The sequence below is a fragment of the Plectropomus leopardus genome, chromosome 20 (genome assembly GCF_008729295.1).
Source record: "Plectropomus leopardus isolate mb chromosome 20, YSFRI_Pleo_2.0, whole genome shotgun sequence".
NCBI lineage: Eukaryota > Metazoa > Chordata > Actinopteri > Perciformes > Serranidae > Plectropomus > Plectropomus leopardus.
In genome coordinates this window covers 2,050,051-2,065,918 of record NC_056482.1, presented here as the reverse complement: position 1 = coordinate 2,065,918, position 15,868 = coordinate 2,050,051, and the positions used below count along the sequence as shown (strand labels likewise).

General features: G+C 40.0%; 1 protein-coding gene across 3 annotated transcripts in view; it reads right to left on the bottom strand.

Annotated features, from left to right (window-relative positions):
• The window catches only part of dennd1a (DENN/MADD domain containing 1A), a 47,579-nt gene that overhangs the window by 3,746 nt on the left and 27,965 nt on the right, over positions 1 to 15,868 (bottom strand). For 2 of the 3 annotated variants that reach the window (XM_042508721.1, XM_042508719.1), the window contains exons 16-22: positions 15,680 to 15,720; positions 13,587 to 13,658; positions 12,576 to 12,632; positions 12,158 to 12,301; positions 8,419 to 8,483; positions 6,549 to 6,686; positions 3,862 to 4,108 (exon numbers count right to left, since the gene is read on the bottom strand). In XM_042508721.1, the coding sequence (XP_042364655.1) occupies positions 3,862 to 4,108; positions 6,549 to 6,686; positions 8,419 to 8,483; positions 12,158 to 12,301; positions 12,576 to 12,632; positions 13,587 to 13,658; positions 15,680 to 15,720 (764 nt within the window). The remainder of the gene's footprint in view (positions 1 to 3,861; positions 4,109 to 6,548; positions 6,687 to 8,418; positions 8,484 to 12,157; positions 12,302 to 12,575; positions 12,633 to 13,586; positions 13,659 to 15,679; positions 15,721 to 15,868) is intronic. The other variant, XM_042508720.1, reaches the window with a different exon arrangement.

The following is a 15,868-nucleotide window of genomic DNA, read 5'->3' as shown; positions in this document are numbered from 1 at the left end:
CACAAAACATCAAGTAGCCATAAATCCAACGAATTTCTACCTTACTCTGTCCGCCATTAGGTGTTCCATTTTCTTACATATGCCCAACTCTCATTCCAGGAAATACTAACTATGTACAACTGAACTGAATGGAGCTTACATTTTTACATTTTTCACAACAGCGGGAAGAAAGGAGTTTGAAACATTAATGGAGTTATACAAAGTCTGCTCTCATTGGGGTTATAAATTCAATCCATTTGTGCCAAGTTTGGTAGAATTTGTCTTTTTGAGCTCTCAAGGAGTAAGTTAATTTTTCCATCTTAAATATTTCTAAAATTACACCCTGCCAATCTTCCACTGTAGGTGGTATTGTTTTTAGCCATTTTCTGGTGATTGATTTTTTACTAGCAGCCAAAAGGGCCTGCATTAGCTTTGTATCCTTCCTCTGTTTCAAACACACAACATGGCCCAAATAAAGCGTCTCTATATTCATGGGTAACTGAATTTTGAATACCGTGCACAATGTGTTATGGACACTCTTCCAATATGAACTCAGTTTAGGACATCCCCAAAATATGTGGGAATGGTTTGCCTCCACTGACCCACATTGTCTCTAACACCTTAAACTTTTAGTGGTATATTTTTCCTGGTGTGGGGTCTTAAAAAATCTTACTATGTTTTTCCAGCAGTGCTCCCTCCATTCTGTAGAATTAGTCGAGGACCACTGAAAGCTACAAATTTCTCCCCAAGCCTCCTCCGACATCCTTATTCCTGCTTCTTTTTCCCATTTTTCTTTAATATACAGGGTGTTTTCATTTCCAGCCAGAAACAGAGCATTGTAGAGCTTAGAAATTGATTTAGAGGGAATCGAAACAAGGGCCGACTTCAAAATTCTGAAGAACTCAGATTCTGCTTTTGAAAAATCATAAGTTGTAAGCCCTTTCTGTATCCAGGATTCAAATCTTTTGTCTCCTCTATTGGGAATAAATTCTGTATCGTAAGCACACCATCTAAAGAGCCTGAGCATGTTATGAATTTCACATGATTTAACTACTTTCTGCCATATCCTCAATGTAAAACTGATCCAGGGGTTATTTCTCCCTTCTAATTGAGCTATCAAACCTCTATCTGCAATTACAGCCTGTAGAGGGAAATCTAAACTGATTTCAGATTCTAGTTCCTTCCATTTGGCTTTATATTCACTGTTGCACCAATACAGTAGAGGGGTTAGCTGCGAGGCATAGAAATATTTTTTTAAACAAGGAAGTGCCACTCCTCCCCTTTCTTTCCTCATCTGTAAAATATTAAATCGAATTCTGGGTTTCTTTCCTTGCCAGATAAATCTAGAAATCCATTTATCCCACTCTCTGAACTGGTTATCACTTACTTCCACTGGTAAAGTCCGAAAAACATATAATAGCTTTGGGAGAATGTTCATTTTAATTGCGTTAATCCTTGAGCTTAGATTTAGAAAGGGAATGAGATTCCATCGGTGTAGGTCTGATTTTATCTTCAACGATAATGGTCCATAATTTGCTTGTGACAATTTTGAAAGGTCTTTTGTTAGCGTTATTCCTAGATATTTTAATGATTCAGCTTCCCAATCAAGGTTATAACTGCCTTGCATGCTCTTTGGTGCAGTGAAGTTTTAAGTCATAACCTGTGTCTTTAATACATTGAGCTTGTATCCTGATAGGTTTCCATAAACGGCCAACAGTGTCATCAAGCCTAAGAAGGACTTCTCTGGCTCTCCCAGAAGAACCAAAACATCATCTGAATACATTTATATTTCTATTAACATTTCCTAATTTATGTTTTTCCTACCTTTTCCTATGTTTCGGGGTCCCACTGGTCATTTGATTTCAGTACCATATCTACCATATCTACCAGATAAAGACTCAGCATAGCTAATGCATCATAATTTATTCCACACGTATGCAAATGACACACAAATCTACCTGCCTTTGAAACAGAACAATAAAAACTCTCTTAAACTAATGCTGGGTTGCCTCAAGGACATTAAGCTTGCATGGCACTAATTTTTAAAATTTTAACAAGAGTAATGCTGAAGTCCTGTCATTTGGACCCAGTGGTCACTGAGATTCTTGCCGTACAGACCTGTATTCCTTGGCTCCTTATTTGAATCTACTGCAAAATATCTTGGTTTCATACGGACAGTGACTTCAAATTAGACATCAGATAATCTCTGTTTTTAATCCAGTTTTTTACATCTCAGGCTGTTAACTAAGGTCAAGTCGTTTTCATCTTTTAGTGATTTTGAATGCTTTAATCTCAACCTGTCTGGACTACTGCAGTGCTCGTTATTTTGGCGTTAGCCAGGCCTCTGTCTCATGCTTTCAAGTGTGCTGCAGCTCATGTCTGAACAGGAACATGAAGGCCAGAGCACATTTCCCCCACACTGATCTCCCTTTGCTGGCTCCTCATGGGTTTTAGGGTTGAATGTAAGATTTTACATACAAAGCATTAAAAAGGCTAGCTCCAACTTATCTCGATGACCTTTTCCAATCCTATATCCATCTAAGGTTCTTATGGTCCGCTTACCAGTTGCTCCTTGTTGTCCCACGATCATCATTAAAGCTCAGGGGAGACTGTACATTTTAAGTTGTAACTCCAAATTTCTGGAACGAGTTGCCTCGACATGTTAGGGTGGCCCCCACACTGCTTGCTTTTTCACTATGAGTGTAGCTTTTATATACTATTGTTCTCTTGTCTTTTAAACTGGTCTTTGTGTTTCTACTGTATTGTTTATATGCACTTCTGTTTTTCCTGGGTTATTTATTATTATTTTTGTTTTTGTTTAACACATAACTCCTCTACGTCTAACTATGTTCACTATCATTGGCTGATCAGGGCCACATTCTAGTTAGTAAGCAAAAGGCAACTCTGCAATGTGGTGACATGTTAACATGTAAATGTCAGACAGTGCATAGCGTGATGAGGAGCTCTAATGAGAAGACAATTACACTGGGAAATGTGAAAAGTGAATGTTAAGGTGGTTGTATCACCTACAGAATTTGGCAAATATTACAAAAGCTAAAATCTGACTGCATGCAAAGGGAGATGACTGGCAATGATTGGACTGTCTAAGCAGCTCGTGAAATACAATACAATGACCAAATACTTGGTGAAGGGAAAACGTTTCAGTGACAGTGATGAAGGTTCAGTTGGTTATCAACAATCCTCTGCAATCATCCTCTGAAGACCACAAATATCTACAACACATTTCATGGCCATTTGGCCATAGTTTACAAGGTGTTTTGCTCTGGTCCGAAAGGAAGTGGTTTAGTTATTGTGGACCCCTGGACTGAATCTACAATCTGGACCAAATGTTGTCTCCTTGTAAATTACACTGTTAAGACAGTATTAAGGCTTTATATTCCCTTTACGTAGGAAAATAGATACATCCCTTTCAAATGTTTTAAATGTCACTTCCCTCATATGTCCATGAGTCCTTTATGAAGATACAGCCAACAGATGGTAGAAAGGTTTTTGACAACAATGAACAAGGCGATAGAGGAAGAGGTTGTAATTTTGTACCTTTAAGCAGAGGCAGTGCTGCAGACGGCAGAGGTCTGTGCATCCATTACATAAATCCCTACGTGTACGGAGAATAATTATTTTATAATTTTACTATATATCACTTACGTACGAGACGGATTTTGTCTTCATCTCGTACGGTTGTCTCGTTTTAACTTGGCTACACTGCAGCCATGATCTCCAGTTGTACTGCTCCATTTTGTCCCAAACGTCCACAAATACGGACGAAATGAACGCAGACAACAGACAGAAAATCCATTTGTCTCTGTATTTAACGTTGAGCATAAATGAGCCATTAAATAACAAAGCATTTGGACCTCTAACCTGGTAGGTGAACTTGGTTTGTAGATCCTCAGAGCCTTTGGGAGTCCTCAGGTCCTCAAGGCTTTTAGCCAATGTGATTGGTTGGCTGTCAGGTTCGTCCTGGCAGCCAAAGATGTCCCCCAGCAGATTGACATTGGAAAACCTCTCATTAACTGGGCTGGGAGGGGCAGTGTGACTTTCTGCCCCAAAACCAGGATCGTCCCCCTCGATCAGATCCACCTCCTTCAGGGAGCGGTATGGCTGTGGCCTGCAGGGACAGTGATGATTTAATGTTAGTAACTTTTCTTCTTTTTATGGGTAAGCTGTACCAACCCCTTGGGGACCACTGACCTCTGACCCTAAATAGAGACAACACTGCATTTCTTCAGTCTATGATGAACATGACACGCTTCCTCTGCACTCCCTCTAACTTATCATCTTTCTCACTCATATTATCAACAAAGCCCTTGAAATCCATAATCTTCTTACGATGAACAAGGGAACTGTAGTTAATTTAGAGCCAGATAACTACCACTCTAAATGTGTATTCATCCATGGATGGAAATAGTCTAAAACAACGAGTATCTACTTTTAATTGAGTAACATTTGCTAAAAAATACAGTGTCCAGCTGTTTTAGGAAATGTTTGATTTTTACATTTAACTGAGAGTTTAAATCTGTGAGCTGATTACAGCTTCACCAGGAATGAATGGACACAAGGTACAGAGGTTGCAAAGTATTGCATTGTTGGTTTGGGTTGGTTTGGGAAAATTGTGGAAAAAAGTTTTTGTTTTACACTGTTGAGACACCTCTATTCTTGGAAATTTGCCCGCCCTTTGTCAGCTTTGAGAATGAACACAGACACATTCTCTGTTAAAGTGAAAATTAAATTACTATTTACCAGCATCTTTGTGTTGAATGTTATCCATAGCGAAAAAGGTCCAAGTAATCCATGCAGATGTACTGAAAGACTATGGTTGAACTGGTGCAAACCTCATCCATACTGATTGCTGACAGTGTTCTTCAAGTCAGTGATGTGATTATTAACTCAAAAGATGCAGTAGACAACATTTTGTTGGGAATGGCTGGGTAATTTGGATGCTATCTTCTGTCATGATAAAAGTCATTATATGTTCTGATAATGACGAATATAATGATGAAGCAATTTGTTAGAGTAAATCAATTGCTAAACCATTGACAGTTCTGCTGAGAATAAAGTGAGTACTTGACAAACCAGGAAACTTCATCCGAAAAGATTGCCATTAAGCAGTCCAGCTCTGTGTTTTATTACATCGCTTGCAAAGGCCTAATCATTCCCTTCAAGATTTTTAAAGTTGTGATTCCAACAACTGATGCAGTCCCATGAATTCTGCACGGCCTTGAAATTTTGTTCAGTCACCTCAACTTCACTGAAAATCTGGCTATTTAAAATTGTTAAAATCTCTTTAGCTCCTCTCTTAAACTATAATGAGACTGCTGCTGCGCCTGGGACAGGCACCAATGTTTATTAATGGGTTTGATGATTGAGTAGAGCTATTTCAGTGTTTTGTGAGCAGTACCATAAGGCGCATGTGAGCTGCCCTGCAGCTCACTCTGTGTGAGCCCTTTCCTGCAGCACAGAGCAGGTGAATTTTAATATCTGTCATAGTTAGGACACTTATCATTTTAAATGCACAACAAAATTTAACAGACAGCTTTAGACACTGGCAACAGATACCTGCACTAAGTGACTGTTGGAGCTTTTCAACTTTACAAACTGTAAAGTGACACAACCGCTTTCAAACCTGACAGTAAAGCTGCAGTTTGCAACGGTGACTCTTCATTGATTAGTTTGAAGCCACCTAAAAAATCCGTATCAGTGCATGCTATGTTTATTTCACCGCTTCACCTCGCTGTAAGACAGCTCTTACAGCAGACTCCACTGAGAAAAAGTCATTTTACTCCACTGAACGGCAGAGCTGCTGTTCTACCGCTGCCTCCATCAGCTGTTGTGGAAGCTAAAGAGGAGACAAGATTCAAATATAGTCAACACTTAAGCTGATATTGATTTTTTTAAGTGGATAAAATATGTTGTTCCCGTCCACAACAGAGTGTTGCTTAGCCTCTGTGCCGGTGTTGTGGGACTGTACGTTATTTTTTAGAGAAGGGGGCTGGCTGGAGTGTGACTTTATTAAATTAAAAATTCTTATAAAATACTACCATTTATAGTTGTATGTCCCTCGCCTAAGCCAAAATTAACAGTAGAAGTACAGTGCTTATACAAAAAAAAAAAATAACGGTGCTGGACCCGTTTTGCAGCACCTCTTCCCCCCTCTTAAGTAACAAACAGTCCCTATCTCTAACCACCAAGAGAGGCCGGCCACACAAAGAACCCTTAGTCCAGTTACAGTCCGATTGAGGTGTTTACAAGAAGGAATAGCTTGACTTCCAGTCGCATTATCTGTCACCTCTATCACAAACACACATGCATAATCAACTCAAGTCATGACCATTTCACCACTGCTTTATGGAAATCATAATTCTCCTCTCAGCCCTCGAATCAAAACTTATTCCCAAGATTTCCTCTACAACAACTATAATGTCCTCCATGTGAAGCTTTACACACGTACACACATTTCATAAGCAAGAAAAGAGATAAGCGAAATAAGTGAGATAAGAGAAAGCCTCAGAAATTAGACAGCAGTGCAAAGCAATCAGAGAGATGCGTACAGAGGTGACCACTCAAAAGGGACTGAGAAGAGAAAGCTGTCAGGAAACCCAGAGATGGAGTCATCGTCATACTGGAGCTCGTCTCCGGATGAATCCTCAGAGAGAAAGACTGTGTAGTGACGAGTAGGACGGATAGAGCTATGGTGAGGAGAAAGAAGACAACAGAAAGTTCACAGATCACAGTATAAAAAAAGAGGAAAATTAGGAAAAGGATGGTTGAGGATTAGTAATCTAAAGAAATCAGTTTTTATTATGATCTACATAGACTGTATAAGGATTCATATCTTACTTTTTATTCATCACACTTCATTTGAAGGAGCCTACAGGAAAATGAGCAGCTAGTTGGAAAAGAAATGACACCACAATGGCCAAAAATGTTGAATCTTTGCTTGACTGTATTTGGAAAGTAAACGGAGTCTGTCCCACAATGGAACTACAGAGCTGTCTCCATTGTCTTTAACGGTACTGAAGAATTTCATTCTGAGATAGGCTTCCTTACTTTTCAAGACTTAAAGAGTAACTAAATCCCCAAACCACTTTTTTTCCAGTTGAAAACAATATATAGGCACTTAGTTTTATTGTCAACTGATTCAGATCTAACTCTTCACATTTGAGTGCAAAGTATTAAAATTCTACATATTGTGTATTAATATGCACAGTCACTGCCCTCTAAAGGTTGAAACCTGCTATTGCAATTGAATTTTGCAATTGGCTGACCCTGGTAGCAGGAGCTGACTATTTTGTGAATGTAAGGGTGGCAGGAGGGTGCTGTGAAATGAGAGCCGGCACAATTGTGTGACTGGGCGTGTATTAGCCCCCTACCAGCCCTGCTCATTTTTTTTTTTTTTCAAATTTCAGTGAGAAGGCACTCAAGCTTCAAGTGGGGTTTTAGTTACTCTTTAAGCCCCCTTTCCACTGCATAAAAAACCCTCTAACATCTGCCTATTCAATGAAATTGGAACAGTAACAACCCAGCATTCACAGCCAGGTCAAATGATTCTGAAGTAATCACAGGTATTTCTCGATTCCAGCTCTGATCAGCATTGAACACCCTTTTGAATGTGCTCATTTTAGTCCCTTTATTGTCAAGATGCAATGAGGGGCCGCCACAAACGACTGTCTGTTTATTTTAATGATCGCCAACATAATTCATTCATGAATAAGTGTGCTTATTACACTCAACCAACACCAGGGAATGCAGGCTTCAATACATGCAAAAGTGTCAGCATGAGAGGAACTTTTACTTTGTAAAACCTCAGGGAGCCATTTTTATTTTATTTAAATTTAATTTTCACTGAAATTCATCTTTTTTTAGAAGTTTCCATTTTGCTTAAACATTTGCTTAAGGCATTTAAACAACGTTTTGTGTTGGAGTTTGTTATATACCAAATTCTAAATTTTGACAGAAATATTTTCATTTTTATTGCAAATGCATATCAGTTCCAAATATCACTTATCAGCCTCAATAAGTACTTATAGTCAGTATCTGTATCTGCCCTGAAAAAAAAAAAATATCGGTTGACCCCTACTTTTTTTTTAAAGATTATTTTTTGGCATTTTTGCCTTTATTAGATAGGACAGATCAGCAGTGTGAAGGGGGGGGTGTACTTACTTGAATAATTAAGTAAGAACAGGAAGTGTGGTGTGACACACACAAATGCAAATTACTCACTAAATGACACTGATTATCAAGCTCTATTCGAAGATGGATATTGGAGGGATTTGAGTATAACATCTCTTGCTCTCCTCTACAAACTCAGGCAATACTATCTGTAGTTTTAAGCCTCCTATGTCAAAGTTCATGTGTTTGTAATTTCTTGACTGCATCATGGACAGCAGGATATGATGGATATAATGCAGGTAGGCTTACTGGTCAACGCTGCTTTCCAGACTCACATTGCTGCTTGGTCTCTTCAACAGCATTGGTGGCCGCGCCTGTGGAAGTATGAAAATAAAAATGAAAAAAGGGAACATAACTCATCAGAGAGACCCATTGGACTGTATACAGTGCCCTCAAGAAATGTTGGCACCATTGATGAATAGAAACAAAACAGACTGTGAAAAAATGTCGTTCACTCAAAATATTCACAAAAAGGGTAAATAAATATTTTACACCTAAACATGTGCATTATGTGCATGCTGATTGACATCTACTGTATGTAATTCAATGACTATGAATAACTACTTCATACAACCCCAGTTAAAAAAATGTGAACTATCCCTTTAAGTGAGAGTTTGGCACAATAGAGACAATGACAGAGACAGACAACAACTACACTTTGTGAGGTGAAAGGGACATGTGCATGGAACATTTTAACAAGACTAAATTAAAACCGAGTATTTGGCTGGACCGTGTACAGTGGTTCCCAACCTTTTTCCTCCAGGGACTTCTTTACTATCATTGAGTAAACTGATGACATATTTTGGGGAAATTTCATATTACATTAAATTCATAACAATAACATTAGAGAACAACTGATTAACTGTACAATTAACCCAAATGCCTAATGTAAGAAGTTTGTGTTAGATTAGCAATTATGATGAATTTTGAGCAGATTATTTGCTGTGAATATTGCATCAGAGATGAGTTTTTCTGATATTCATTAGAACTTTTTATAAGATTCTGAATACCTAAAATCATACATTTTTTAAAGGCTGGGGAAATTCCTTTCGCCTGGCCATCTTTTCTATGACAGGATGAGGCTGTTTAGCAGTCAGTGAAGGCTCTGTGAATACAACTTGTGTTTAGGTCTTCACTGTTCCCCATGAGATTAAAAAAATAAAAGTATATGTTGAACATAAATCTACAACTTACAATCGTGTTTAGTTAAATTTGCAGAAATTAATAAAATGCTGAGACAGGCCAACCTTATTTTACATATTTTTAAAAAAACTTTTTACCCTTAAAATCAAGAAGGCCTCATGACCCCCTAAGAAGCTTTGTCGACCCACAGTAGGGTCAGGACCACCAGGGTGGGAACCAGAGATGTGCGAAATGCATTGTTGCGGTCATGTAGCCTACAAACATGTTTAAATGGAAAACAGTACAGTCACATAGAGGAGGAGAGCTGCTTTCTCATCCTTCCTCTGCAGCTCTGCTCGGACCCGGGGGTGAACGTCCCCGTGTAACCAGTGGAGGCTGCGCTGCCTTCAGCCGCTATCAGAGCGAAGCTCCGCTGATATCGATAGTTTGTGAATCGTCCTATCACTGCTGATTAACAAATGGAATTGTGGTGACACCTGGTCCAACACTGTAACATGTCATATTCACTTCAGTTTCAGTCAGTGTCTGATTTTCTTCTTCTTTTTATTACGTGTCAGTAACTTTAATTATACAACAAGTAGTTCTGACGAAGCAATCTGATTGGTCCACAAGACTTTTAGAACGTGACCAAATATGCATTAGAGCATACCTGCCTCAGCACTGAGAAGATTATTCTGCCATTTTTGAATCATAGTTCCAGGAGACTAAATATTACCGTAGTAATGCAAGTAAGGGGCAGCACCACTTATAATATCATTGCCACTATATTGAAAAACTGTGTGTTAGTAAATACAGCTGAACAAATTAAAAGTAACAGCCACTTCACCAATGGTGTAAACTATAAACTAACAAAAAGACGACATTAATCAGCATAAAACACCATGTTCTGCAGAAATGCATAAACACTGACAAAAAAGTGACCTTTGTGTGCATGACCAGAAAATTGAAAAAGCGATTGGGACTGCAGTGAAATGTGAAAGGCTACACAGCATCAAGAGAAGCAGAGTATTTTATGAATTTTAGAAATTAATTAATTGACTTTAATTTTTGACTTTTGGACTTAACCTTGCTCTTGAGTTATTGGAAATGTTTGTCATTCTCTGGCATCCTCCTTCAGCTGTGCTGTGACACGGACGCTATTAGCTTAAAAATACAGGTAAAGTTTGCGGGTTTAATCGCTAAATCTGTACATGGAAAATGTTTATTTGTCCGCAGATATCTCAGTTGTAACAAAACTGAGCAAGCTAAGCATTTCTGTGTTTATATCTGCTGTATTTATTTAGTTTGGGAAACCCAACGATCTCTTGATCAGCATAAGTTGGCCAGTGGACTGAAGAGGGACTAGAAAATTTGTCCGTTGCTAGGTCGTTACTAAGGACAAGTCAAATCAAGTCAATTTTATATGTGAACCCCATAATCACAAATCACAGTTTGCCTCAGAGGGCTTTACAGTAGACAACATCCCTATGTCCTTAGACCCTCACATCAACAAAGGAAAAACTCCCCCAAAAAAACCCTGTAACGCAAGCCCCTCTGTCCTGACCGCATTACTGTCGTGCTCAAATGACATTTGAACACACCCTCTTGTGTAATATTGCTTAAATAAGGGTGTTTTCACACAAGTATTGTTTAGGTTGGCCCAATCGAACTTTGGGCCTGAGTGCGGTGCGTCTGGACCAGTGTGAACACAGCAGTCGCACTCTGATGCGGTCTGTTTGTAGTGAGAAAGCGCCCAACCTTGATCAGCCCCAGCTATCTGGTGTAGTTGCTCCACAGATAATTGGGGCAGGGGATAAGGAGGTCACGGTTCAGGAGGATTAATCTGAGTCTTCCCCTGAATTGTGCTGAAATGTGCATTTGTCGTGTCCACTGCATCAACACAATGTTGTCAAGTCGCAGCCACACTTCACTTTCAAACTATATCGTTTGTCGAGAGTGGTGCATACAAATTATAACAAATACAACTACAAGCACCAGGAACAACACACATAGTTGTTGTGGCTTCACTGTGCACATTTATTTCTCTTTACTTCTCAGCACTTCTTTTTCTGGTCAGGACTCAGGAGTCATGGAAACATGACGCTCCACGCTTCTTTTTCCGGCTGGGAGTCATGGCAAAACGACTCCAGTGGTGCGGCCTTTGGACCAGAGTAAAAACAAAGGTGTGTGAAAGCATGCCGTACTAGCTGAAAAATGAAACAATGTATAACTTTCGCATCTTGTGCACACCAAGGGTCTGCACTAACAAATGTAAAAACTCCCTAAATGTAAGGCTTATGTCTTACAGACATGGCTGTTCCTCAAACAAACCGATGAGGTGTTCCTCTCTCTCCTCCATTCAAAACGGATAGAACAACTGCAGATGGCTTATTAGCTGCCTAGCTTGTTATTTCCACCATGCTACTGTTTTACACTGGTTACAGAGAATGAGGAATAACTTCAGAGTAATACAGGACTGTCAGATTCTGTCAACGTATCCACCATGTCTGTACCTATTTACTTTGAAAGAACAACAGCCAATGGGGAAACAGCAACATCACACCATCAGTCACACTGACCAATGCGGCAACTTCATCACTCACTCACTCACTCACTCACTCACTCACTCACAGACACTGGCATTTATATGGTTGGCCTTGCATGCTGCAGTCCAACAGAAAGTTGTTGTTACTGTAGTTTGGTCCAGTGATCCAGCCCACTTATCACAGTGGTCAGTAGGTGGAGACACTAACTGTAACACACAGCTCATGGAGAATATATATATAAGTACTCCTAACACCTGAAAACTACAGTTGACACCAATCGATATTCCTGATCACACTGTGCCCCCCCCATTTCTGCCCACCTGTCCAAAATGCACAGTGATTGGCCGGTGGTCATCCAAGGTCCCTTCCCTCCTGACTACACTGGTGGAAGAGGTGAACCCCGCTGTACAGTCGTCATCGATGACTGCTGACCCTGCTGTGGAAAAGCCGTTCTCTGCCTGCTCCTGCATTGAGAGGACACAGGGAGGTGGAGGTTGACATGGGCCAAAGGAGTGATGGCACTGCGGGGGGAGGGGGAGGGAGGCTGCACGTTGTGGCTGGGGTTGTAGGGTTCAGTTTAGGTGGTTAAGGTAAGTCAGGGGAGTGTATAAGGAACATTTTGTAAAGGAGAGACCAAGAACTGTCACCACCTGTGCTTTCGAAGATTCAAAATTTGGAACAGTGTCATTCGAACAACATCCAGTGATCCAATGGTTTGTCAGCAATAGAAGCACATACCTTCTGCTTGAGCCGGCTCTTGACTTCCTTGATCCGCATTTTTGCATGGTCCTTGGCCTGTCAAACAAACAGACACAACGCCAGATCATTGCCATTCTCATTTCTAAGTAATGGGTAGTTTTCTAACCTTTGCCAATCTAAGGGGACACCAACGAACCTTGTCTTTCAGAGGCTGTAGTGAGCTGAGTTCTAAAGCTACAGTGATAATACTGAGGAACCCATTGGTACCAACTATGTCTTGCTGGCTTGTCATGAAGGGGTTTTTGTAATCTCTAACCTCAAGATATCTGAATAAAAATAGGTTCTGTGTACCACTGAGTCTAGCCTTTACAGACGCACCCACTGTATGCTAGTCCCATGCAGAAAATAAAGCTGTTTTTAGCATTTTTAGCCCATTGTATTTGAGTATTTGTGCATACTGGGGTCCCTGAAAAGTCTTGGATTTGCATATATTGAGTATGACAGGAAAGCTGAGCCTTTTGTGAATTCAATGAGCGCAATCGTATTCATGCTTGATGATGTTAACCACCCAGAGTGGCCATTTCAATGTAGTGAGAGAAATTTTTGAAACTGACTTCATAGTATAAAATGAGTTATAGTGACCTCTAGGATAATCACATCCTCATGAAACTTTACAGCGTCAAATTAGAGACCTCGGGCATTCAGAGGATCTCCATAAAATGCAATTCTTACAGAAGTCTCCAAACGCCAAAAGTTTTTGATCCCATATCCCAGCAAGGATTTTTCTATGGTGTTCCTCATGATCTTGGTGCTTTAATGTGGCATTTTAGAGGCATTTCTGACCATCAATATTGATTCTCAAGTGGTAAAACATGTTAAAATTGAGACCCAAATCTGTGTAACAAATACCTACAAAGGCATATACTGGTGACCTGCTCACATCCCCTAAAGAACCAACTGTACCCCCTAAAAAAGACAAAAATGGGTCTCTGGTAGGGAGGGGTTACGTAGAAGAGGCTAGATTATAATATAAGACAGAGACATGCTTACAAACTTGTATACAGTCTTCATGGCTGGGTTTGCCTTGGTCTTCACTGTGTTTAAAATAGCATCACCCCCTTTCTGTTGGAAAACATTGACAAAGCATGTGTTAGTGATGGACACATACCTGTACCACCCTTACAGCATCGGTTAGTGATGGATACATACGTTTACCACCCTGACACCATTAGTTAGTGACAGACAAATACCTGTACCACATTCTGTTATCTTGAGAGGTGTATTATGAAGGTTTGTTTTCACACAGCAAATGGACAAACTAAAGATCTAAAGTCTTGATGCTGCTGTGTAAACTAAAATGACGCACACCTACACACTTACACACCCTCATATACACTCCTACACACCTACACATACACGCACACACACGCACACACGCACGCACGCACACACACACACACACACACACACACACACACACACAGAGACTCATGAGATGAAAACAACACACCTACACGCACACACACCCTCACATACACACTTACACACCCTCATATACACACCTACACACCTACACATACACGCACGCACACACACACACACACAGAGAGACTCATGAGATGAAAACAATGGCAGCCATCTTGATGTTCTCATGGCTGCTAAAAATATCAATGAACCCTGCACTCTTTGTTCAATTCTGGCCATTGGACAAATGTAGTTGATGACCCCTGCCATAGACAATATAAAAAATGGGCTTAGCCACAGTGACATCACGCACTAGTTTGTGGACTGCTGTTTTCAAGCTTTGAGTTGTAGTCACCTCCTAAAGGCCCACTCTGAGCCAGGAAAAAACTGCTACTGGGTGAGGAACATCCTGATCAAGACCTTGTAGTTACTAAAGTAAAAAGGGTTACTTCCTGTTTAGCGTGAATATGGTCAAAAGTTAAGAAATGGTCTTAGTAAATCCAGAGTTTGTAACTTTTCTAATTCGCCTGCACAGTCACCAAAACAATTCCCCATGAGTTTCGATTTTCAGCAATCAACTGAGTGACTGAAATGTCCAGGTTATCACAACTGTGTTAACAAATGTTTTTGTACACTTCTTGAGTACAGCCTGATGGTGGCACTATGAGAAAGGTCAAGGGGTTCTCATCCTAGAGAGAAATACAGTGGTCCCTCGCTATAACGCTGTTCACCTTTCGCGGCCTCGCAGTTTTGCAGATTTTTTTTCAGTGCAATTTTGCATGCTTTTTTTTTTTTTTTACAGCGCATTGTGTTCTGCGTCCTGATTGGCTAAGGGACTGTAGACCATTGTCAATCAATCTCCTCCGTGCCATGTCTCCTGTACAGTACAGAATGCGTTCAGCTTGCCAAATTTATATAAATCTTCGATCGCTAGGCACGGTCGGAGGAACTGTGAAATACTGTGAGTCACTATTAATAATTTCTTATGTGTCCAACCTTGTAGGTTGATTGTTAAAATTAAATTTGCTAGTTCTAAAAGCCATCATAATTATTTATAGGAAAACATTTATAGTTTTATTTCTCAAACAAATGTTTGGGCCTGAAAACAGGTTTTGATCTTTGGTTTCATTCTATAATACTGGACTTATTTTTCTAAGAAGCTTTGAACTTTGTGTTTGTGTTGATGTGTTATGTTATGATGATAATGCCTGTCCTAGAAAAGTGTATAAAGTGTGTAGTGAGGGGTTTTACAGCCTTAAAACATCTATAATAAAAAAAAATTGTAAATTGTATTATTGTAAAAAATAAAGCTGACTACTTCGCAGATTTCGCCTATTGCGGGTTATTTTTAGTCCCACGATAAACGAGGGACCACTGTATCCTAAAGATGAATGTCACGTTTTGAAAAACCCTAGCTATTAGTAGTTGAATGGAGATACATCATCATGGATTAGTTTAGGAAGCATTTGGCCTGGTGGTGGTTAGCTGAAAAGATATATTTGCCTGGACCAAAGTGTTGAACAGACAGATGGACAGACATGCAGTATACACTGACACAACTCTTCCCTCCTGTTAGCAGGGCAAGCACACAGGACAGAAATAGCATACATGCATGCAGTGCATTCTTTCAGTTAATGTGCTGTCTGTGTGGGTGACAGCATTCTAGCTAAGTAGCTCACCTTCACAGTGAACAGCCACTGGTGGTAGGTCCTGTCACTGCCTGTGGGGGGTAACAACAGGGAAAGGTCAACATCAGTTAAGACGTTTGCTGGGTACAAGCTGAGAAGGAAGGAAATCTGCTCTGGAATCTCATGTCATACCAATCAGGACTGAGAAGTTGGACTTGTATTTGCTACAGCAACAGAAGC